Source organism: Glycine soja, chromosome 8, assembly GCF_004193775.1.
Source record: "Glycine soja cultivar W05 chromosome 8, ASM419377v2, whole genome shotgun sequence".
Classification (NCBI taxonomy): domain Eukaryota; kingdom Viridiplantae; phylum Streptophyta; class Magnoliopsida; order Fabales; family Fabaceae; genus Glycine; species Glycine soja.
In genome coordinates, this window is record NC_041009.1 from 38,974,684 (window position 1) to 38,998,975 (window position 24,292).

Here is a 24,292-nt window from a genome sequence, read left to right on the forward strand (position 1 = left end):
CCCAGACATAGAAGCGTGAATCATGCAAGAATTTCTTCTTCTGATTCCAATCAAGTTCTTCTGGAATGATTCCGGTGGCTTTATAGTTGGCCATGTCCGCAAACCAAGGTCGGGTGTCAGCCTGTAAGAGGAACTCGTCAGGGAATTCGCCTTTTACCTCTGGTTTCTCCTTGGTGATCTCTTCATTCTTAAATCTGGACAAATGGTCAGCCACTACGTTTTCGGATCCTCTCTTATCCTTGATGGTGATATCAAATTCTTGTAGCAACAGGACCCATCTAATTAATCTCGGCTTCAAATCTGCCTTAGCTAGCAAATGCTTGATGGCGGCATGATCAGTAAAGATGATGACCCTTGATCCTATCAAGTAAGACCGAAATTTTTCCAAGGCAAAAACAATGGCCAACATCTCCTTCTCTGTAGTGGCGTAATTTAATTGCGCCTCATTTAGGACTTTGCTGGCATAATATATGGCGTGAAAAACCTTGTCCTGCCTTTGTCCCAGAACTGCACCTACTGCATAGTCGCTAGCATCACACATCAATTCAAAATCCTTGCTCCAATCTGGGGCAATCATTACTGGTGTCGTGGTGAGCCTATGCTTCAGTGTCTGCACGCTGCTGAACATTCTTTATCTAACTTAAAGGCTACATCTTTGTTTAGCAGATTACTTAGGGGATTGGCGATTTCTGAGAAGTCCTTAATGAACCTCCTATAAAAGCCAGTGTGCCCCAAGAAACTTCTGACGCCTTTGATATTTAGTGGTGGTGGCAACCTCTCGATGACATCTATCTTTGTTGGGTCAACTTCTATTCCTTTACATGAGATCTTGTGACCCAAAACAATACCCTCTCGAACCATAAATTGACACTTTTACCAATTCAATACCAAATTGGTTTCGACACACCTTTGTAATACCTTTTCTAAATTTTCCAAACAAGTGTCGAACGAGGGTCCAAAAACCGAGAAGTCGTCCATGAAAACTTTGATACTCTTCTCCACCATATCTGAGAATATGGCCAACATGCACCTCTGAAATGTAGCTGGTGTGTTACACAATCCGAATGGCATTCGCCTGTAAGCAAAAACACCATAAGGGCATGTAAAGGCCGTCTTTTCCTGATCCTTGGGATCCACCACGATTTGATTATAACCTGAGTATCCGTCCAAGAAACAGTAGTATGCTTGCCCTGCAAGTCTTTCCAACATCTGATCCATGAAGGGCAATGGAAAATGGTCCTTCCGGGTGGCTTCGTTTAACTTACGGTAGTCAATGCACATCCGCCAGCCAGTGACAGTTCGTGTGGGTATTAGATCATTCTTTTCATTCTTCACGACTGTCATTCCACCTTTCTTGGGGACCACTTGTACCGGACTAGCCCAACCGCTATCAGAGATAGGGTATATGAGTCCAGCCTCTAACAGCTTAAGCACTTCCTTCCTTACTTCTTCTTTCATAGCTGGATTTAGATGCCTCTGAGGTTGTCAAATAGGCTTGTAATCCTCCTTCATCATTATTTTATGCATGCAGTACGAAGGATTGATTCCCTTCAAGTCAGATATATGCCATCCGATTCCTTCCTTATGCTTCCTCAGGATGTCCACCAACCTGTTCTCTTCTTCCTGTGTTAGTGCATTACTAATTACTACAGGTTTGGTGTCACCTTCCAGGAACACATACTTTAAATGCTTAGGCAATACCTTTAATTCGACCTTCTTTTTCTCGGGCAGAGCCTCATTTTCTAATATCTCAAAACAAGCTTATTTCTCAGGAATGACTTCTTGCCGATCCAAGTCTTCCAAGCAAGCCTTGAGATCCTTTTCTTCTTCACTGGTGAGACAATCCATCTTATTTACCATTGCTTTCTCCAGTGAAGTATATGGTGTATCTAGAATATTGACATTATCTTCCTTATCAATCTCTTCTACCTTGAAGCACTTCCAACCTTCCCGTGGATATTTCATTGCTTTAAAGAGGTTGAAATTTATCTTCTGACTGTCAATACTCAGTTCCAAGCTTTTGTTCCCCATATCTACCACACAGTTGGCAGTCAACATGAAGGGTCTGCCTAAGATAAGGGGAATCTCTGTGTCCTCATCGATATCCATGATAACAAAGTCCACCGAAAAAGTGAAATGGCGAACCTTGACCAGGACATCTTCTACCACCCTGTATGGTCTCGTAATTGAGCGGTCTGCCAATTGAAGTGTCATCTTAGTGGGATCAATTTGCAGATTCCCAATTCGTCTACACATTGATAAGGGCATCAAGTTGATGCTTGCCCCTAGATCAATGAGGGCTTTATCTACCGCTTCTTTTCCTATAGTGCATGGGATGGTAACGCTTCTGGGGTCCTTGAACTTTTTAGGTAGCTTCCTTTGAATGATCGCGCTACTGTTGCCTCCTACTACAATGTTCTCGCTATCTATATATTTCCCCTTCTTAGTGATGATATCTGTTGCAAGGCTTCCCCGAATGGCATGGTGATCTCCAGTCCTTTAAATATTTCTAAGAAACGCTTGAAGTAGTGCTCTTTATTCTTCTTGGTCGGTACCTTAGGATACGGAAGATCCTGCGGCAAGACTGGCGATTCTTCCTTCTTAGCTTCTCTTGCCTTTTGACTCTTGGTTTTAGGTGGTGAGACCACCTTCTATTCTTCCTCTAGCTTTTCTTCCTCTTTTGTTTCTTCCTCTTTCTTATCCTCAGTTCCATCGTCTTTTGTCATCGTTCCCGCTTCTTGAGCGTTCTTTTGTGCTCGAGTCATTACTGTTTTACACTCTTCTCTTGGGTTCTTTTCCGTATTAGCCCCAAAAGTTCTTGTGGGCTTTTCAACCCTTTCATGGGCTAGCTGACCCAGTTGTGTCTCCAGGTTTCTGATAGCTGCATTTGTGCTCTTTTGGTGTGATCTCGTCTCCTGGATGAATGCCTTTGTCTCCTGAGTGCTTGCCCTTGTTTCTTGGATGAAACTTAATAACATTTCCTATATACTGAGAGACAACTTCTCTTGCTGACTCGGACCTTGACTAGGGTGCTGGTACAGTGGTTGATTCCTAGGCTCCTTGTACTGATTTCCTTGATTTCTCCAGTCGGAGCCTTGGTTAAAGTTTCTTCCCTGGTTGAATCCTGGTGGTCCGTTATTGTATCCAGACGGGTTTCCTTGGTTGTAGCCTTGGAACCCGTGGCGATTAGGATTGCCCATGTAATTTATTTCTTGAGAGGGCTCATGTTGGATTGTGCATTGTCCAGGCTCATGTGTCCCTCCACATGTGGGACATCCCTCTACTTGCAAGACAGGGGAATGAGAAGTATTCACTGCTTGCAGTTGTTGGGGCAATTTGTTGAGAGTCTCCGTAAGAGCTTTTATTTGTCTGGACAACAGCTTATTTTGTGCCAGAGTTGCGTCTTGTGTGCTAAGCTCTAGGAGGCTTCTCTTTGTTGGGACATAAGAACGGTCGCGAAGGATAGCCTGATTGCTAGCTGCCATGTTCTCAATGAGTTCCATCTCTTCCTCGGGTGTCTTTAATTTGATCTTTCCTCCCGCGTATGCATCCAGTAATTGCTTCGATTGAGGTCGTAATCCATCAATGAAGATGCTTAATTGTATCGGCTCGCTATATCCATGAGTGGGCGTTTTCCTTAACAATCCGTGAAAACGATCTAAGGCTTCGCTAAGGGATTCATCTGGGAATTGATGGAAAGATGAGATTTCCAGTTTCCCTTCAGCTGTCTTGGATTCAGGGAAGTGATTTTTCAGAAATTTCTCTACAACTTCTTCCCAAGTCCTAAAGGTGTTGCCCTTAAAGGAATGCAACCATCTTTTTGCCTCTCCCGCTAACGAGAAAGAAAAGAGGTTGAGGCATACCGCTTGTGCTGGAACTCCCGCTATCTTAACTGTGTTGCATATTTCTATAAATAAGGCTAGATGCGTATAGGGATCCTCACTCGGGAGACCATGGAAGAGGTTCCCCTGAATCAGCTGAATGAGAGAATGAGGGTACAAAATATTAGGCGCTTGAACCTCCGGTGGTGTGATACTTGTGAAGAATTCAGGAGTAGTAGTATGAGAGAAATCCTCTAATGTAACCCTACGTGCTGGTTCTCCGTCCATTTGAACGTGATTCAGAGAAAGAGGAGGTGAAGTATCTATGTCTTGCTCCCTTTGTCTTCTTGCAGCGTTGTTACACTGACAGGTAGCTTCGATTTCTAAATCAATGGGTACGACGGTTCTAGATGTAGATCTACCTCGCATAAAAACACAAGGTTCTACCCGTGTCATTTATGGAGAAGGAAAAGAATGGGGAAATAGGAGGGGTGATAGAAAGAATGGCCAAGAGAATGGCCAAGGGATAGAGGAGTGGTGATAGAAAGAATGGCCAAGAGGGAAACAAATTACAAACTGATAGTATGGCACTTAAATGCGAAAACAAAATCCCCGGCAACGATGCCAAAAACCTGTTAGCTCTTTGGCAAGTGTACCAAATCGCTCGTAGTAATAATTTCTCGGTAATCCGAGTATCGTACCACAGAGATTTTGTTGCCCTTATGTGAAATACTTTTCAGTTTACAAATTGTAAATTTAGTTTGTAAAATTAGAGGCAATTTAAATCTAAGCAGCTACTTCTAAATTAAAGAAAAATCAAGCAATAAATAAAGAATAAAGTCTATAAAATATTACTAAAATCTAATAAGCCTAAATACCTACTCCTAAATAAAATAAGGAATAACTACTTCTAAGAAAACCCAAATAATAAAATAAGGAATAACTACTTCTAAGAAACCCAAATAATAAAATGAAATAAGGAATAACTACTTCTAAGAAACCCAAATAAATAAAATAAGGAATAACTACTTCTAAAGTAAAGAAACTTTAAACAATAAAATAGGGAATAAAATCTATATAATAAATTTGCTAAAACCTAACAAGTCTAATCAGCCTAGATATATGGATTCAGGATTTGTCTGTTATCAATACTAGCGAACTAATTCTGCCCCACATCTATCCATCTACTTGCCCCTGATGCCTCATGATGAGAAGCCTACCTTAATTACCTATCTTCCAAATGTCCTTTGCAAAGACTCAATAACTAAGATGCATTAAGATTAAATTCTAGATGTTTGCTAAAGCATGGGCATTGGGTTAATGCTAACCCTATGATTTCTTTCTTTTATTGTTTTATTAAGCGCTACCCTCTCCCGAGTGGACTAACCCTTAAAACATATTCAAGCATTCATTCCTTACCCCTAATTAGGCTTTACCCTCTCCCTAGTGGACTAAAGACTAATAGAAAATAAAGACTGAGATGCAGGATAAATAAGAAAGAAAAGCATATAAAAGAACAAGGAAGGAAACCCTCTAAATGATAACCCGATGATTTCTTCCTTTTATTGTTCTATTAAGCGTTACCCTCTCCCGAGTGGACTAACCCTTAAAACAAATTCAAGTATTCATTCTTTACCCCTAATTAGGCTTTACCCTTTCCCGAGTGGACTAAAGACTAACAGAAAATAAAGACTGAGATACAGAATAAATAAGAAAGAACGGTAAATAAAAGAACTTGGAGGGAAATCCTCTTTTTATTGATAACTCTTGAAATGCTCCATACATCATTGGCTTTTTAGGCCTGCCAGGCCCTAGCTAGGGGATTAGCCACTCATAGTCATGAGGGCTTTACAATGAGAAGGGGGGGGGGGGGTGAAAGAAAGGTAATAAAAATATACGAAAAGGGAAGGAAAAGGAGAAAATTGAGTGCCAGAGGTCTGAGAACTGAGCTTTGAGGAAGTGTGTTTGTTTTCCTAGGTTGACCCTCTTATTTATAGGTGCAAAATTGGGCTTTGGGCCTTCGTAGTCTCACTGAGCGTGAAACCTCGCGCTCAGCACCACTGCGCGCTTAGCGTGTGTCCTGTGCTTAGCGCCTCACCTTCTTGCGCGCTGGGCGTGCCTTGCGCTTAGCGCCTTGCTGGGCTGGGCTTCTTCTGATTTTCTTCTTTTTTTTTCTTCATTTCTGCTCCTTTTTGCTTGTTGTACCTCCCTTTTTCACATCTGCAATCAGAATTCAAAATTAATTAAATGTTTCCAAATTAATGCATAAATAACTGCTAAATAATTAATTCTAAGTTAATTTCAGACCGATTTTCCACTATTAATTCACTATTATTTAGCAGTTATCACATTGTGATTTTAAATTGAGTCTCACTTTTGTTTTGTTGAACTAACAAGATAGATGATTGCGCATGGTCGCGTTGTTACTTTTACCTATGTTTTAAAATAGCTCATATATAGTGAAATATAATAAATTTGTTAATGTAATGCACACCATTAGTTGATATATACAAATCTTTAATCTAAAGTTCAGTTCCAATTAATTGTTCTCATTTCTTTAAGAATGTGTTTTGCCAAAAAAAAATTATTGTAATTATTCTTATATAATTCTTCAATCATGCTATCAAATTATCACATAAGGTTAATGTAGTGATATAAAATCATGTTGTGTTCACATATGGAGGAACAATATATTTAGTAAAAAAATTCGTATTTGATTATCTCCGTATGCAAAATTACATTGGGTCAGCAGGAGCCACACTGTAGAAGAAAATAATACAAGAAATCAAACTAAGTTAGATAATGACAAAAATAGTTTTGTTTGTAATACAAAATAGGATATAAAATCTAAAAACAAGTTTAAACCCTTTGACAATTAAAGCAAAGGAGAGAAGCACACATAGAATTATATTGGTTCCTCTTAAACCCGAGAATGCGTCCATTTTTTGGCTATCACTAACTTATCAAAGTTACAAGTATTGTTAACTGTCACTTCTGACTTTTACACTTGCAAGCTCTATCCCAAACTTGACTTAAACTCAATATTCTTTGTCCTACCAAACCATTGTTAGTAGGGGTGGGAATAGGCTAGGCCGGCCTACAGGGGCCTACGACCTGGCCTACATAAAGTCTGGTCTGGCCTATTTAATTAAAAGGCTAGGCTCAGGCTTTTTTAAAAGCCTATTAAATTAAATAGACCAGGCTTAGGCTTATTAAAAAGCCTTATAAGCCTGATAGGCCGACCTATATATATACTTATATTATTTTTTGGGTATAATTAATATTATTTTTTAAAAAACTAGCAGATTCCATTCCTATAATTAAGTAAAATTTTAATTACAATGTGTGAGTCAGATGTTCCTTTATATTTCTCATTATTTTTATTAGTTTTCATATTTCTGTTAACAGTTCCTTTTTCTATTCCTATTAGGTTTCCTTTTTCTTTTACTACGTTCCTGTATTCTAGAGCAAAAATCATATCCTATTATGTTCCTATACAAAAATCATATCCTTTTTCTATCAGGTTTCCTTTTTTTTTTAAACTTTCCTATTAAGTTCCTAACCAAACAAAAATCATATCCTATCATATCCTACTACGTTCCTATACAAAAATCATATCCTTTTTCTATCAGGTTTCCTTTTTTTTTTAACTTTCCTATTACGTTCCTAACCAAACAAAAATCATATCTTTTTCACTACAAGCTTTTTGATAGAGGTAATTAACATTCTGTGTTTAGCCTATTATAGAAGGTGTATTATTTATTATTTTTTTTGGTAAAAACAACTAGGAATATTAAAGATTTAATGTGAAGAAGACTTTTAAATAGGCTACCAGGCCTGGCTAGGCTTTTAAAAAGGCCAGGCCGAGCCAAAGTAAAAGTCTTTGATAGGCTATAGGCCAGACTCAAGCCTCAAAAATTAATCGTAGGCTAGGCTCAGGCCTTTTAAAGCCTGGTCTGGCCTGACCTATTCCCACCCCTAATTGTTAGCTTTAAACAAATCAATAAGATTTGTTGGAAGATTGCACACTAACTAAATATGTGATCATCTTACAGACAAATATATCTCAACACTTTTAGTCTTTTCTCTCAAGGTATACAAGGTGTTTTTACAAAAATTTACAAAAAAAAAACTTTACATGAAAAGAATAATTCATGTAGATTGTTCGTGTCTTGTTTCTTCAAAGCTTCTTCTATATATAGTCTTTTTCTCCAAGTATTTGTTGTTTCACAAGAGTTGGATTCTTTATTCTAATCTTTGTCTGAAGTCTTGAGTGCGTTGGAGCATTTAATGCTTGCATTAAATGTATGTCCCTGTTGGGTTACAAGTGTGAGGTGAAGTCCCACATCGGGTAGAAGTGGAAAGGTTGAGCACCATATAAGTGAGGAGAAGACCCATAAACCTGAGCCTTAAGGTTTTGGGTTAGAGTGTGGTGTTAGGTCTCCTTATGTGGTGGCTCGTGGTCCACAGGTGTACCCCTCGAATCTCCCCAACAATTGGTATCAGAGCCGATGGTTCGACCAGGTTCTGACTCAAACGAGTATGCAAGTACCACAGGTGGCCAGAATGGTTAGCGGCATAGCGTGCCCCGCAGGTGAAGTGGGGTGGCCAGAATGGCTAGCGGGCAGGGCAAGTACCGCAGGTGGCCATGGCTATACTCGTGAATGATAAAAGACCCCCGCTAGAGGGGGAGGCTACCATGTGGAAGAGACTCACACTTGAGAGAGAGATGTGTTGGGTTACAAGTGTGAGGTGAAGTCCTACATCGGGTAGAAGTGGAAAGGTTGAGCACCATATAAGTGAGGAGAAGACCCATAAACCTGAGCCTTAAGGTTTTGGGTTAGAGTGTGGTGTCAGGCTTCCTTATATGGTGGCTCATGGTCTACAGGTGTATCCCTTGAATCTCCCCAACAGTGGTATTAGAGCCGATGGTTCGACTTGGTGACCAGCTCAGACAAGTAAGATAGTAGCGCACGACGTAGCGTGCAGGTGGCCAGAATGTCTAGCAGGCAAGGCAAGTACCGCAGGTGGCCATGGCTATACTCGTGGATGATAAAGACTTCCAGTCGAGGGGGAGACTACCATGTGGAAGAGACTCACACTTGAGGGGGAGATATGTTGGGTTACAAGTGTGAGGTGAAGTCCCACTTCGGGTAGAAGTGGAAAGGTTGAGCACCATATAAGTGAGGAGAAGACCCATAAACCTGAGCCTTAAGGTTTTGGGTTAGAGTGTGGTGTTAGGTCTCCTTATGTGGTGGCTCGTGGTCCACAGGTGTACCCCTCGAATCTCCCCAACATGTCCCTTCTTCATGCAAAGTCTATGTTAATAGGCTAGTGTGTCTTGTACTTCAACATCGAAGTCACTTCTTTCATCATAGTAGGTTTGTAACAACAAAGCACATCTTTTGATGAGGATTATCGTCTTCTAGATTGTAAAATTCATTTATTTTTCATTGAACTTTGACAAATCCTAGGAGAATCTTTTTTACATGAAAATCTTAAATGTACCACTTAAATGCTATATCAAATCATCTTATGAGTGCATCATTTGAAACTTCAAATGCACAAATAGAGTATGATCTAATAGCATATCAAACACAACTTTTATCATTTTTTTTATTTCCATCTAATCAAAATAATTAGGAGTCATTGTTCGTCTTTAAGATATAAATGTCTTTTGACTTAGCACATGCGCGATGAACATAATTAGTTTTTGACCTAATGAGTTAGGAGACACCTATGATTTATGATCCAAGACCTAAAAAACCATGTGTCAAATTTTCTTTCATGAAAGATTTAAATTAATGTTTCCTATTTATAGATTTAAAATAAATTTGAAATATAAAAAAATTGAACAAGCAAATGAATTGGCTAGAGAGAGATGACAATGGATTGGGGCAGGATGGGACGGGACAGAATAGGGCAAGCATGAACAATAGTCCCCCATACATTGGTATTTATATAGGCGTACTAAAAATAAGTCAGAGCAATCCATAGTCAAAATTTTAATTATGGTACATTCCTTGCTACTTGTTCTCACCCTATTAATAAGTAAATATCTATTTAATTATCTATTTTCAATCTATAATGAATTTTACCCATTAAATTAAGATATAATATAATATATATACTCACTCCTCACAAATGGTGTTGACGTTATTTTCTATATGACAAATAGATTACATTTCCTATTTACCGTATAAATTCATGGAAACGTCATTTAAGAAACAAATAAAAGTAGGAGAAGACGCAACAACAAATCTACAACAATTGTTAAAGAATGACAATGAAAACAAAGACAAAATTGGAGCATTTGAAAGTTATGGTTCGATGTCTTCGGGGGATACATATTAATAAATTCTTTTTTTAAAAAAAATAAAACATTTTCTCACATCATTAATCACATGGGTGCCATGTTACACTTGTTAATGTTGTTTGTGAGAAGTTTGTGTGGAGAAACTAAAAACAATTCTTTTTTGTAAAATATAGGGACTAATTCTGGTGATATTAAACTTGGAGGATTAAAAACAAGATTTCACGAAAGTATAGAGACTAAAAATATATATTTTTTATAATATAATATAATGCATGTCGTTGGTTTGAGTGAAATTAAATTCATATTTTTTAAATAAAATCTTGAATTTTAGTCTTATAGATAAAAACAGATGTAACCATAAGAAAATCCACTAAATTAAGGTAGCTAGTTTGACTCTCAAACATACATTAATTACCAACAAAGTTTATAAATATTTTTCCCCAACAATAAAATGACAAAAAAATATAAATAATAAAAATAAATTTAAATTTATTATATATTCATAATTGATCATTCAATATCTATATCTTAGAATTAAAAGATTTTATTTAGTGCTACCTAAGTAATATTTTTCTAACTTAATAAAGGTGGGTGCTTTCGTTAAATAATAATTTTATAAGGTGTTATTTTTAGATGAATTTTATTTAAGAAAATCTACTATTTTAACAATTATAAATTCAAAATTAATTAAAATAATTTAAATATTCAAAAAGTAAACTCCGTAATCCTGCCTTATTTACTATTTTTCATTTTTCACTTTATTATATATAAAGAATTCTTAATCTCTCACCTATTAATTCATGACTCATAAGCTTTACATTATATTATCTAATTTAAATATAACTTAATAGAACATCGTATACTTTTAATATAAAGGTTTAATTATATTTGTAATTTTTGAAATATGAGCTAGTCTCCCAATTGAGTTATTTTTTTAATAGAATGCAACATCCTATTAATTCGTGTGATGTTGGACAAAGATGTGCATGAAATTTACCCACCAAAGTCCTATGTGGGGCTGCGTGTAATAGTGTTTTGAGTTGGTTGCGCATGTAGACGATGTGACAGAGCAATGGGGTGGCTGCCAAATAGTGGTTGAGAATGTGACACTGTTCATCACAAATATTGCATGCTCAAAGCGAAAAAGGACTGGGTAGGTGACATAGTCGTTGGAGATATGGCTAGGAATAATGTCGTACGCGCCTACATGCTTGGTAAACGACATTGTTTTGATTTCTGAAAAGAGACACATGGGGTCACATGTCAACTCCGATGGAGGCACAATATATGGCATTGGATAGATCAGTGATGGGTGATCCAAACCATGGGTTTCCCAGTTAGAACAATGGACAACGACGATGGTCGACGACGGTGATCGAAAAAGTTGCTTGAAATTCAAAAATAGATAGTCGAAGAAGGAGAAAAGGGTCCCTAGAGCCTAAATACGAACGAAGTAAAGAGGTCCATCAGGGATAGTAGGTCTTTAGTGGAGAACGACTTTCGTTATTCCTTTGTCAAGAATAACCTAAGCTTTAGATACCATATAACAATGTTTTACTATGCAATGTTTTGTGTTGTGTATGACCATACAGCCTTATTATAATGAATAAATAAGATCAATAATGATTACATAGGATCAATCTAATAACGACTATATCACTAATTACTATCTAATCATAATAACATACTAATATGTGATCTTAACAATTTTCAAACTCAAGATAAAAATCTCCAAAATGATTTAGTTTATGCAAATTGAGTTATTTCAGGAACACAACTAACCTTTAGGCCACGATATTCGAACTTTTGAGTCCATGATACTATTACATAGGATACACTTGTCCTTGCACAATCTTATTTTATGTATTAATAGACCACTAACAAATAAAGTGTTTTTGGTTCATATAGTTTACTACACCAACTATGTTGTGTGTTAAGTCCTACTTAGCCTATCTTAAAGTGTATATGTTATGCAACCGAGGGGGCAAACTAGGGAAATTTATACCAATGAGTCATGAGCAACCACATAAGTGAACTTGACACCACACGTTAACCCAAAAACTTAAGACTCAGGTTTATGGGTCTTATCCTTACTTATATGGTTCTTAACCTTCTCATTTCTACTTGATGTGAGACTTCACCTCACACTTGTATTTTAACAATCTCCCCCTTAAGTGTAAGTCTCTTCCACATGGTAGTCTCTCCTTCGAGCAAAAGTCATTTTCAACCCAAGAGTATCCAATGGTTTCCATTAGAGCTTAACTGTGATTGCCCTAACTCGTCTAGTCATTGCTGCCAATATGCTCTAGTACCTTGCACCATTACAACACCTGCGGGACCTGCTACCTGGCCTCCATGCACGAACTCACCCATCAAGAAGACTTTCGATACTAGGGATCTCCATGTCCATGGATTTGTCATAGTCATCTTACTCATCTGAGCCAATTACCAAGTCGAACCATAAGCTTTGATACCAATTGTTGTGTGTCTAAAAGGATAAACAACAGGGAGATTTTCATCAATGGGTCACGAGCAATCATATAAGTGAACCAAACATCATACCTTAATCCAAAATCTTAAAGCTTAGGTTTATGGATCTTCTCCTTACTTATATGGTGCTCAACCTTCCCAATAAATTGTATCAGAGCTAATGGTTCAACTTGGTAATCGGCTCAAACGAGTAGATGACTATGGTGGATCCAAGACATGGGGATCTCTTGTATTGAAAGTCTTTCTGTTGGGTGAGTCCATGCATGGAGGCCAGATAGCAGGTCTCATAGGTGTTGGGACGGTGTAAGGTACTAGAGCATGTTGATGACAATGGTTAGACGAGCTGGAACAACCACGGTTAAGCTCTAAGGGTCACCATTGGATACTTGTGGATTGAAAATGACTTTTGCTTAAAAGAAAAACTATCATGTGGAAGAGACTCACACTTGAAGGGAAGATTGTTGGAATACAAGGGTGATGTGAAATCCCACATTAAGTAAGAATGAGAAGGTTGAACATTATATAAGTAAGAAGACCTATAAATCCGAGCCTTAATGTTTTGGGTCATGTGAGCTCGATGTAGTGCAAATCGTCTAATGAATTTTTTAATGTCACATATTTTAATCTAATCCAATTATGAAAATTTTCATTCATTTATTTTATTTTCTTTTTTATTCTTTATCGTTTATAATTAAAATGTTTTAAATACCTTTTTGGTTTTTGATTTCTTAACCGTTTTTGTGCACCTTTCCTCCTCTATAAATACCATCTTTCATACTCTCTTTAGATGCACCGAAAATCACTTTTTTTTCTCTTTTCTTTGGGTTCTCTCATCTCTTTCTTAGCATGTCAGTTTCTGATGTCCTTCCTACGAGAAAGAAGGACCTGTTAAATCTAGAAAGATTTATACACTACACAAATAAATCATTAAGAATAGTCTCTCTAACACACATCTCAAATCATTGTATGCTCGTTGTTTCATCACCATCCAGCCACCACGAACAAGGGAACCAAAATGCTACTAAACTCTGTTTAAAGTACGAGAAAACTTTAGTCTAGCAAATGACTAATGCCGTAAAATCGAATTATGAGAATCATAGCTGTTTACACTACCACGTAATAGAATAATTTTGTGGAGCTAAATTCTCCATCGTGCTTCTTTGTTTATTGTTATTTTGAGATGATACATCATGAACATTGTAGGACTACTACGCGACTAAGTGTTTTCAAACTTTACAGTGGAATCTATGAGGGTGGGGGTTCTTAAAGCTTGGATTGATGAAGCATATAATTAAAATAGAACCTGACCCCTCCCCTCTCCTCTACTACTTTTCTAATAATTCTGCCAACAAAAATTTATATATGTATGTGATTTTAGCATTGAACAAATCATACTGACACATCACTATATGGAACCAATCATGAATATCATACCCTCATATAACTCTGTTTTTCCTTTTCTGTTTCCTACCAATAAAGGGCCCGCAACCATCATATCATAGTTGCTTAATAATTGATGTGAGGTTATCAATTTTTTTTTTACTATAATATTGATATAAATATTGATATAATGTAGTCTCTTTTGAAAGTCATGATTAATTTTTATCAAAGATGATGAGTACACATAAAATGAGTAAATTTTTTTAATATAATTTATTTTATACTTAAGAATATAATAGGATTCAAATCCTGAATTATTTGACTAAGAGACACAAATCACTATCACTTATATCAATTAATGTTGATATGACGTCATAAAACTAAAACTAAAAGTAAGAGAATTCCAGACAAAAAAAAAATCACACGTTAGATTAGGATGAAGATAAAATTTAACATTATATACAAATAAAAAAGTTAAGTGGCATTTAAGTGAGAGGAAAAATACTCACAAATTTAAATTTATAAAATTTTGATTTAAAGTGTGGTGATATTAAGATCCATCCTGTCTTAATCTCCTCTGTTATTCAACTCGCGCCATTTGCCTCATTAGAATCCTAAGGGGAACAAAGTAAAAGACAACCATCAAGTGAAAGATTAACACATTCTAACCAATTCCAGCAGTTACAGCCAAAATTCTCAACCAGAAAAAAAAAAACTTAATTTTACCTAATAATGTAAAATTCTACATCTCATGAACCAACATTGGACAACCCAAGTTTTCAAAGTTTTACTCGTGATATGCGTAGTTTCAATCTCCTGGACCATTTGCAATAAATGAAAATGAAGGCTCATCTAATCTAAAAGACAAACAAAAAAAAGAAAAAAAATATGGCAATTTGGTTATTTTTGTAATATATAGGGGCAATCTTACTCATGCACGTTTATATATAATAAGATGAAATTAATTAATATATGGATGGAGGATATCCATTGGAATTGTGAAAGGCACCTTTGATACTGATACACATATCCTTTGGTTACTTTCAGCATTATTCTGTAACTTTCCTGTTTCTTTCTTTTTATTTCATTTACCAAAATAATTTCAGGACCCTTTTACGGTGTTATTATACTTAAATTATTTTCTATTCACTTTTTGAGAGAGAGGAGTGTAAGTTGTAACATGTTCATGTTGCATATAAAGTAAAATAATGTTTGACTAAACTAATCCGAGGGGCTGCTTCAAAGTTTAAAAAAATGCAGGGAAAGAAAAAGAAAAGAAAATTGGAATTTTGCAGTGGCAATGATGAGAAGGAAGGGCACTAGTAGGCGCAGGATAAGCACGTGGAAATTGCCTTTAGAGTTGCACGCTGGCAATGGCTTGTCTCCATAGTAAAAAGTAACACAGCCTACAACAACATCGTATTCCTTTTTTTTATTTTTTTTATTTGTTAATATAGCACAACATGCTATAGTTTTAGTGTTTCTACTAAGTAACAAAGCAAAACAGAATAAAAATATAAATACATAATAAAGTTACACAATTTTCCTAGGTCGAATTGGTCAATGAATGATTGACAGTTTCATTATTGGGTATCCACTATCCAGATGCTCTTAAGTCTTACCTCAGCTTGTAAAAGTCTCACGTCTGAATTGCATTCTTTATTTTAGCTGAGTATATATTTCATGTTGTATTTCGATGTTGTTCTTTTATGAATAATTTTAAATCTTGTTATACATTTTCTTGAAAATATTTAATGAGTTTTATATTTAAAGATATTAGATATATTTATTATTTAACATTTTCTTTATAAAATAAGAAAAATATTTATAAAAAGATATAATATGGCTTGCAAAATATAATCTTTTTTTATCATTTTAACTATTTTTAATCTCTAAAATGGATTAAAAATAGTATGTATAGAGACTAAAATTAATTTATTTTTTAACTATATATAAAGATTAAATGAGTAACTAAATCAAAAACATATTCAAAACTTATCATACAAAAGAAGTAAGGGGATTAAGAAAAGAACGTTGCAGGATGATTTATGATTATTCTCTTTTTATAAAATAATAGAAAGATTTGTAAGGAAAAAACTTAGTTATATGTGTTGGCACTCAATGTAAATTTTTATTATGCAGATTATTGAGTTAAAATTCTAATTTCTATTGGAAAACCATACTTAAAGATCTTACTTTTGTTCAATTTATAATCATTTTTTCATTGCAATTTTGTTTTTGGTTTTGTTGCATTTTCTTTGGGTGTTGTGCTGCTAAGCTATATATAGTCGTTTTATTTTAGAGCACGCCTGTGTAATCTATATATATCTTCCTAAATCGGGAAGAATTTGCATTGCCCTTTGATCCTTTCTCTTTAAAATGTCCAATTCACTGATAACTTTGTAGTGTTAGATGCTCCCAATTTATGTCGATTGACCATTGAACAGCGTTAGAAACACACTTCTTTGCGTAATCTGTCAAATACACTTTCTATCAATGATTGAACATTAGTACTAAAAAAATTACGTAATCTTTCAAATACACTTGACGAATTTCATTTATAATTTCATTTTTTTTCTTACAAAATAACAAAATTGTTTCTGAATGAATGTGATCAAAGTTGCGTTCCTTTTTACCATATTTGTTGTCACTCCTACTTATTTAAACTGCTTTGTATTATTTCTTCCCGTAGCAAGCCTCTTGTTTTTCCTTTTCCATTGGAACTTCTTCACATCCTCTCTCTCCCCCCAAAAAAACTTGATCTTCTTTACTTTCTTTTTCTGTCTGAGAGTTCTTGAAGTTTTCCATTGAGGCTCCAGAAACTTTATGAGTTCTGTTGATTCATTTTCCACTTGGCAATATAATGAAAGAGCATTTCATGTAGATGTTCTTCACCACTATATGCTCTTATTGCACTACTTGTGTTTTGTGCCGTTCTGAATTATGCAAATAACTACATGATTTAGCATAAAAGAAATTGTTGACACACAATCATGAAGTTTATGAAACTAGGATCTCGTTCGGACACCTTTTACACTGCAGAGTCTGTAAGGCAAGTCATAGATAGATCAATTTTTATTGGTTCTATTTGTAGATGATTAATGGATTAATGTGTATCAGCTTCAGGTGAGTAACATGAGTTTTTTCCTTTTTCTTTGTATGCAGGACAATCTCTTCTGAAGTTTCAAGTGACTTCATAATTCAAGTGAAAGGAACTAGATACCTTCTTCACAAGGTATGCTTCTTGAAACTTTTACACTTGAGAATACCAAATTACCAATTATAGAAACTCTTCAAGTTCTATCTCAGTCCATTTTTATATTTTAAGAAACTTTTTGTATCTTTTTTTTTTTATTGTTCATTCATTATTGTTTTGTCACATATTGGCTCATGTTGAATTGTTGATGTTGTTCAGTTTCCACTACTGTCCAAATGTTTTCGCCTGCAAAGGCTATGCTCAGAGAGTTCTGATTCTCCACAGCACCAAATAGTCCAACTACCTGATTTTCCTGGCGGGGTGGAAACATTTGAGCTTTGTGCCAAGTTCTGCTATGGCATAACAATCACTCTCAGTGCTTACAACATCGTGGCCGCGCGATGCGCGGCCGAGTACTTGCAGATGACTGAGGATGTTGAGAAGGGGAATTTGATTTACAAGCTTGATGTTTTCTTCAACTCATGCATCCTCAATGGCTGGAAGGATTCCATTGTGACTCTACAAACCACAAAGGCATTGCCTTTGTGGTCAGAGGACTTAGCAATTTCAAGCAGATGCATTGAGGCAATTGCCTCAAAGGCCTTAAGCCACCCATCAAAGGTGAGTTTGTCACACAGCCATTCCCGGAGGGTGAGGGATGATGTGTCTTCATGCACCGGAAGCGAAAGCTTGAGACACAAATCAACAAGCAGAGGTTGGTGGGCTGAGGATTTAGCAGATTTGAGCATAGACTTGTATTGGAGAACCATGATAGCCATCAAATCTGGTGGCAAGACACCCTCAAATCTCATTGGTGATGCATTGAAAATCTATGCATCTAGATGGCTACCAAATATAAGGAAGAATGTGCATCATGTCAAGAGGGAAAAAACTGAATCAGACTCAGATTCAGATTCTGCAAGTGAAGTGAATTCAAAACATAGACTACTTTTGGAATCAATAGTGAGCTTGCTTCCAGCAGAGAAAGGTGCTGTTTCTTGCAGCTTCCTTCTTAAGCTATTGAAGGCTGCCAATATTCTCAATGCTTCTTCTTCTTCAAAGGTGGAATTGGCCACAAGGGTAGGACTTCAGTTGGAGGAAGCAGCGGTTAACGATCTTCTGATACGCTCGGTGTCTAAGAGTACTAATGATATGATCTATGAAGTGGACTTGGTGATGACCATATTGGAACAGTTCATGTTGCAAGGTCAGAGTCCTCCAACCAGCCCTCCAAGATCAAGATTTGCCGTCGAAAGAAGGCGGTCTCGTTCCGCCGAGAATATTAACCTTGAGTTTCAAGAGAGTAGGAGGTCCTCCTCAGCTTCTCATAGCTCAAAACTTAAGGTGGCAAAGCTTGTGGATAGATACCTTCAGGAGGTTGCCAGGGATGTGAATTTGCCTCTCTCAAAATTCATTGCTATTGTTGAAACTATACCAGATTTTGCAAGGCATGATCATGATGATCTGTACAGAGCTATTGACATTTATCTCAAGGTAATGTTTTGATTAAGAAATTTCTATTATTTTCAGAATTACTTCATGTTGTACATGGTAGGAAAAAAAAAATGGCCAACAAAGAGGGGTTCCTGGGGGGCTCTGGTTGAAGAACATGTTTCAATGGTGGGACAGAATTGGTGGATAAACAACTCGACCTTGAAATCTTGTCTCATTCAACATTTTTTCGTGGTTTAGGTATAGTAGGATGACCCACCAGAAATTTGGTGTGAATGTGGCCACTTTCTGACTAACACTCGCAGTTTCTAATTTCTGTTCTGGCAGTTAGTCATTTCACTTGGTTAGAACAAGAAAGAAAAAAAATGTCAGTGATAACTATGAAAGAACATTTTTGGTACACACGAGTTTTATTTTATTGGTACTAGTTTTTTTGTTCTTCTCTCTATAATGGCAACAATGAACTTTGAACTTAGGACATCCTGCAAAATATTCAAATTCTCTGCTACTTAGACGACCTTAATGAGTTTTTATTTATACTAGTTGTGTTCATTAGATAGGGATAAAAAGAAAAGGAGATAAATGTTCTTTAGTCCTTCACATGATTGGTAGTGTGTTTTTCCCATTTTCCATGATAAATGTGTTCATTCCATTAAGCAAAATTTTTACAAAAAGAGAACTCTAAACTCTTTTGTAATGTAATATATGTTACTGGGAGAAAGAACCCCATTAGTATCACTAAAAATTTTGTTTAACTGAAAAATGTAGGCACATCCAGAACTCAGCAAGAGTGAAAGGAAGAGGCTATGTAGAATTCTAGACTGCAAAAAGCTGTCTATGGAAGCATGCATGCATGCAGCACAGAATGAGCTTCTTCCCCTAAGAGTTGTTGTGCAAGTTCTCTTCTTTGAGCAAGTAAGAGCAGCAGCAGCTGGTGGCAAAGTGAGTGACATGCCAAGCAACATCAAGGCATTGCTCACTGCAAATGGCATTGACCCTTCAAAGCACACAGCACCATTGAGCACCACAACTAGTATTCATGTTGATGACAATTGGAGTGTTTCTGGATTCAAGTCATCAAAGTCAACAACTAGGAACCCTACTCTCAGAATGAAGCTAGCTGAGGATGACTTGGATGAAAATGTTGTGCCCCGTGATGAGATTGGAAGAACTTCTAGGTTTAAGGGTATTCTTGGTCTTCCCACTCAGCCCAAAAAAATGTTTAGCAAGTTGTGGTCTACAAATAGAAGTGCCACTGAAAAGAATTGAGTGAATTTTTCTATTTTTCATGATGGGGATATGGGGAATTTAGAGGGTAACATATACTATATGTAAGTTGTAATGTAATGTAAAATCTAGGGAAAATTAATGAATCCAAAAATGTGCATTGTTCAGGTAACCTATATAATAATGAGAAATGAGATTTTTCAAAAAGGGGGAAATCTCTTTGGTAAAAATCACATTTGTGAAAAATTGGATGATGATTGAGGAAGAGGAACCTTAGGTGTAAGTGACGAATTGTAGGGTCAAGGGTGCCGTTTGTGTCCACGAATCTGAAACACGTGGCTATGTTCATCTTTGGTGGTTCACTTCAAATGGGTCCTGATTCTGTTGATAAAAATTAATTATTGATATTTTCATGCTTCTAACATAAAGCAATTAATAGTGTAATATCAGATTATGTTCCTCATATCTATTTTGTATCCACGCGGATAATGTCGTCCCTTATTGAATTGATATCTTGTTATGGATAGGATTTGTTGCAAATAATTAAGGTTGGACATTTGGTGTTTTGTTAGCAGAGATTTGTCATTAATATATCATGCGGTGGAACAATCTAGTGTGTTAGTTTGGTTAACAAAATGATGTTGCAATGAATACCGACCAAAAAGTAGCACAAATAAACAAGAAAGAATAAGATCCAGCATTGGTAAGATATGTTTGCTTCTAAGTGGTATTATTGAAACAACGACAACTATTGAACTTAAAACCACTTGTTGTGTTTAATACCCATGACTCAGCATTGTTCCATCCCTACAATAAACCTCCATGTATCCACATTTACTATTCTAAGCAAAAAATAATTGAAGAGTAAAGATGGGTATTCCATTTAAAGCCAAACCTTTTCAGCACTACTGAGAAATATGTGTAACAAGTTTTGAGGCCCTGAAATCATAGGCTTCTTCAATATCAACTAATTATTTAGGTATTGAGTTGACTTCTTAATTGCGCTGGGTGTATTTGATGGAGGTCACTTTCAACCTCCTTTACTCTCAGATTTCTAATTATAATCATTAATTTGGATTTTTGTGGGATTGATGAGACGAATTATGTCCCTAGAGAACTAACTAGTTAGTTCAATCTCACAAACTTAGACCGACCTCTCACTGTTTTGGAGGCGGTGAAAGAATTATACTTTTCTAAATTTTTTAGGTTCAACAAAGTCATAAAAAGCATATATATATATATATGGGAATCAAATAGTGGGGGACTGGCTGTGGTGGTCGTCATCATCATTGTTGCAATCATGATCACTAGTCATCATAGTTTCTTTGACCTTGACTAAATAACTATTTTGAGAGCATGCCTGCATGAATATTCCTGACATCAATGACTGATTTACTAGTACTACTAGGTATGATTAGCATTTACAACAATTCTTTGTACTACTTACTTGAACCATTACTGTTTACATTCCTTTTGATATTTTGTTTGCTTCTTCTCTAATTCAATACTTCAATTCAAACTACTTACCAGTCATTTGTCAAGAAGTTGCGTGCGTGAATAGGAATGTACCCTCCTAATTCTTAGTGGATCTCTTTATTTTCCAATGGTTCGTTGCTCCACTTTTACTATTAAAAAGTTGGAATCGAAAAAAAAACTATTTAGAGGTTAGAGATACGAAATCAAATTTATGCAAGGAAATGACGTGGAAGCTTGCTTCTGAACGTGTTTATCGAAAATATACTACCCACATAACACACCTCAACACCAATAATGTGTCTGTATAAGTAATTGGAAATTTTACTGGTCATTAAATTAATCGCCTGCAAGTGACAATTATGATGGTTGATTCCAAGTTCGTTTGTGCTATTCGAGTCTAATAGTGCTAGGCCATGTTGGTAAATCAATTTTTGTTTTCATCTCTAGGCAATGTTGGTGCAGGTGGTTGTTTCAATGATTCACAATGTTGTTTCTTCTATGTAGTTCCAACTCACAAATTTGAATGAGATTGTAGTTGTTCATCATCAGGGTACGATGTCAGGGGAAAATTTTGTTGCTAGACTTGGTTCATGTTGAATCTTATAATTGGCAACATATGCGTAGATCAAATTTTATAACAAATTAATAATATTGTATACATAAACTTTGATGTTTTGCTATATCTAGATTCATCGGGAACCTGAATCTATTATTATATAACAACTCGAAGACATCAAATATGAGAAAATTTTGACAAAATCAAAAAAAGATTTTGCCAAATGGACAGTAGTTTATGTTTTTAAGTATTCTTCATCAATTAAAATTGTAGCTTTATATAAATAACATCGATGCTCAAGCAACTGTACTAAGTTTTGTCCACTGCAAAATTTCAGTTTCAGAATCAATGAAGTGATTCTTGTTCATGAAGCAGAGAGACTTAATGAGTTTTGGAACCACTCCCTGTAGTCATAGATTATCGTAGCACATAGACCTTCACAATTAATCCATGTACATGGTGTATTGCTTCACATGAGATGCTATTATGTTTCATGAATACAATACCACAAAGACAACAGAAAAAATGACAGAACACTTTATACGACTAGATTTAGTGATCAAGTTAAGGAAAGGACACTTAGAAAAATACGGGGATGTGAAAAGAGTAAAAAGACAACGGGTATTTCAACTTTTAATAACATACACTTGAAAGGACAATCAAGCAGGAATGAAATTAAATGATCCCAAATTGTTAACGTGACAATCGTATAGAGTAAAATTACTTACATGACATACATCTCTACACCTTGCAATTATTATAACTTACCATTGGTTTATGATTAGATGACTTTGTAAAAAATTTTACACTGTCAATTCATCAATTTTTTTTTTCTCATTTTATAAATAGATAGAAAGTAAACAACATGACGCGCCTAAACACAAGTAATCATATAGCAGCTTAGTAACAATTTAACATTCAATTCATCAGAAGATCAATGAACTGGATCCTTGTTAGCAACAGCAACAGCATCAACAATTGAAGAATGAACCGTAGATGCCTGATCCCTGAGGGACTCTGATTCCATGCTTTTGGTCCTCTGGAGGCTAGGGGCACGGTGAAGCCGGCAACGAAAAGAACCAGCATGTGTGGTTGGAGAACAAAGACAATTGCTCTTGGTCATACTAGGTTGTCTCTGAAGGCCACCACCACCACCACCTTGTCCCAAATTAGGAGCCCCTTGAAACTCCACCCCAGCAACACTTGACACGACCTCACTCCTAGATGCCATTTGAACTTTCTGGTCACTTTCCATGCTCTCCAATTCCTGCACTACCTAACATACAAATAGTACCACCTTTTGTTACAGAATTCAAATACCAGAAAATTTACCACTCAGGCACACCGCTTAACTGTTTGTTAGAAAAATACTATCCAAGCCTGTGACTCTTCCAATTAATAGCATAAGATGTAGCAACATAGCTATATATGTATTTGGAGACCACACCTTAAGAAGGGTCTCGAAGAACCTTCAAGATTCAGGAAATTCAAATACCAGAAAATTTACAACTACTCAGGCACACTCTGCTCAACTACTAGTTACAAAATTACTATCCAAGTTAGTGACTCTTCCAACGAATAAGATAAGATGTAGCAACATACATGTATTTGGAGACCAAACCTTAAGAAGGGTCTTCAGGAACCTTCAGGGTTGAAGAACTTTATTAAAGAATAGAAGCAAATTATGGAGATGGAGAGAAAAGTCGATTTGCTCATATGCATAAGACCCATGATGCAATGTGATATAAAAATATGGATCAATATGCAACACACAAGTTTGTGTGCTTTCTTTCTGTTCATATCACGGGTTTGATAATTAATTCAACTAACGCCCCCACCTACATTTTGATCTCTTTTGGATTTGGTATACTATATATGTTTATGTGCTTCAACCACTGGCAACATGAAATCATATCAGATCATCGAATTTCTCTCTTTTGTGTGGAGTTGCATTGAATCATGACGCAAAGTTTGGCCCCTAAACAATAAACACCAATGCTTTTCGGACCCACACATGATGGCAGACATTCGAGTGGATGTCAATTACCCTACCTTTGCTGTGGGTCTCAACTTGCAATTTAGTATGCATGCACAACTTGATGGATAAGATGCCTTGTCACAACAATATCTCATTATTCAACATTTGCAATGAAAACACATAACAGCATTGATAAATTGATAATAACCAAAACCACTTTAGGCACTGAAGGGTTATATTGATATTTTCTAGAACTAGGCTTCCGCTCCTTGAATACTCCTATAAGGCCGTGTTTAACAATATTTTGTTGAATTTAATGGTTATATATATATAAGTTATGACTAAATGACAACATAAAATTATTTTATATGATTAATATTGTCATTAAATTCTTTTTTTT

The 24,292-nt window shown here is 36.1% G+C and overlaps 2 protein-coding genes across 2 annotated transcripts; one reads left to right on the forward strand and one right to left on the reverse strand.

Moving 5' to 3' along the window:
* Positions 1-16,376: 16,376 nt before the first annotated feature.
* Positions 16,377-20,280, forward strand: LOC114423102 (BTB/POZ domain-containing protein At1g67900-like). The gene is made up of 4 exons (XM_028389722.1): positions 16,377-17,059; positions 17,173-17,242; positions 17,423-18,697; positions 19,424-20,280. Exons 1-4 carry the CDS (start codon positions 17,001-17,003, stop codon positions 19,922-19,924), a joined length of 1,905 nt encoding a protein of 634 aa, XP_028245523.1. The 5' UTR covers positions 16,377-17,000; the 3' UTR covers positions 19,925-20,280.
* A 2,304-nt stretch (positions 20,281-22,584) lies between these two features.
* LOC114423103 lies at positions 22,585-23,186 on the reverse strand. The gene has a single exon (XM_028389724.1). The coding sequence runs from the start codon at positions 23,167-23,169 to the stop codon at positions 22,849-22,851; it is 321 nt and encodes a 106-aa protein (XP_028245525.1). The 5' UTR covers positions 23,170-23,186; the 3' UTR covers positions 22,585-22,848.
* Positions 23,187-24,292: the final 1,106 nt, after the last annotated feature.

Coding starts and splice junctions, on each gene's coding strand:
- LOC114423102 (XM_028389722.1), top strand. CDS start 17,001: ATGAAGTTTATGAAACTAGGATCTCGTTCGGACACCTTTTACACTGCA. Junction 17,060..17,172: donor TACACTGCAGAGTCTGTAAG/GCAAGTCATAGA, acceptor CTTTGTATGCAG/GACAATCTCTTCTGAAGTTT. Junction 18,698..19,423: donor CTATTGACATTTATCTCAAG/GTAATGTTTTGA, acceptor TGAAAAATGTAG/GCACATCCAGAACTCAGCAA.
- LOC114423103 (XM_028389724.1), bottom strand. CDS start 23,169: ATGGAAAGTGACCAGAAAGTTCAAATGGCATCTAGGAGTGAGGTCGTG.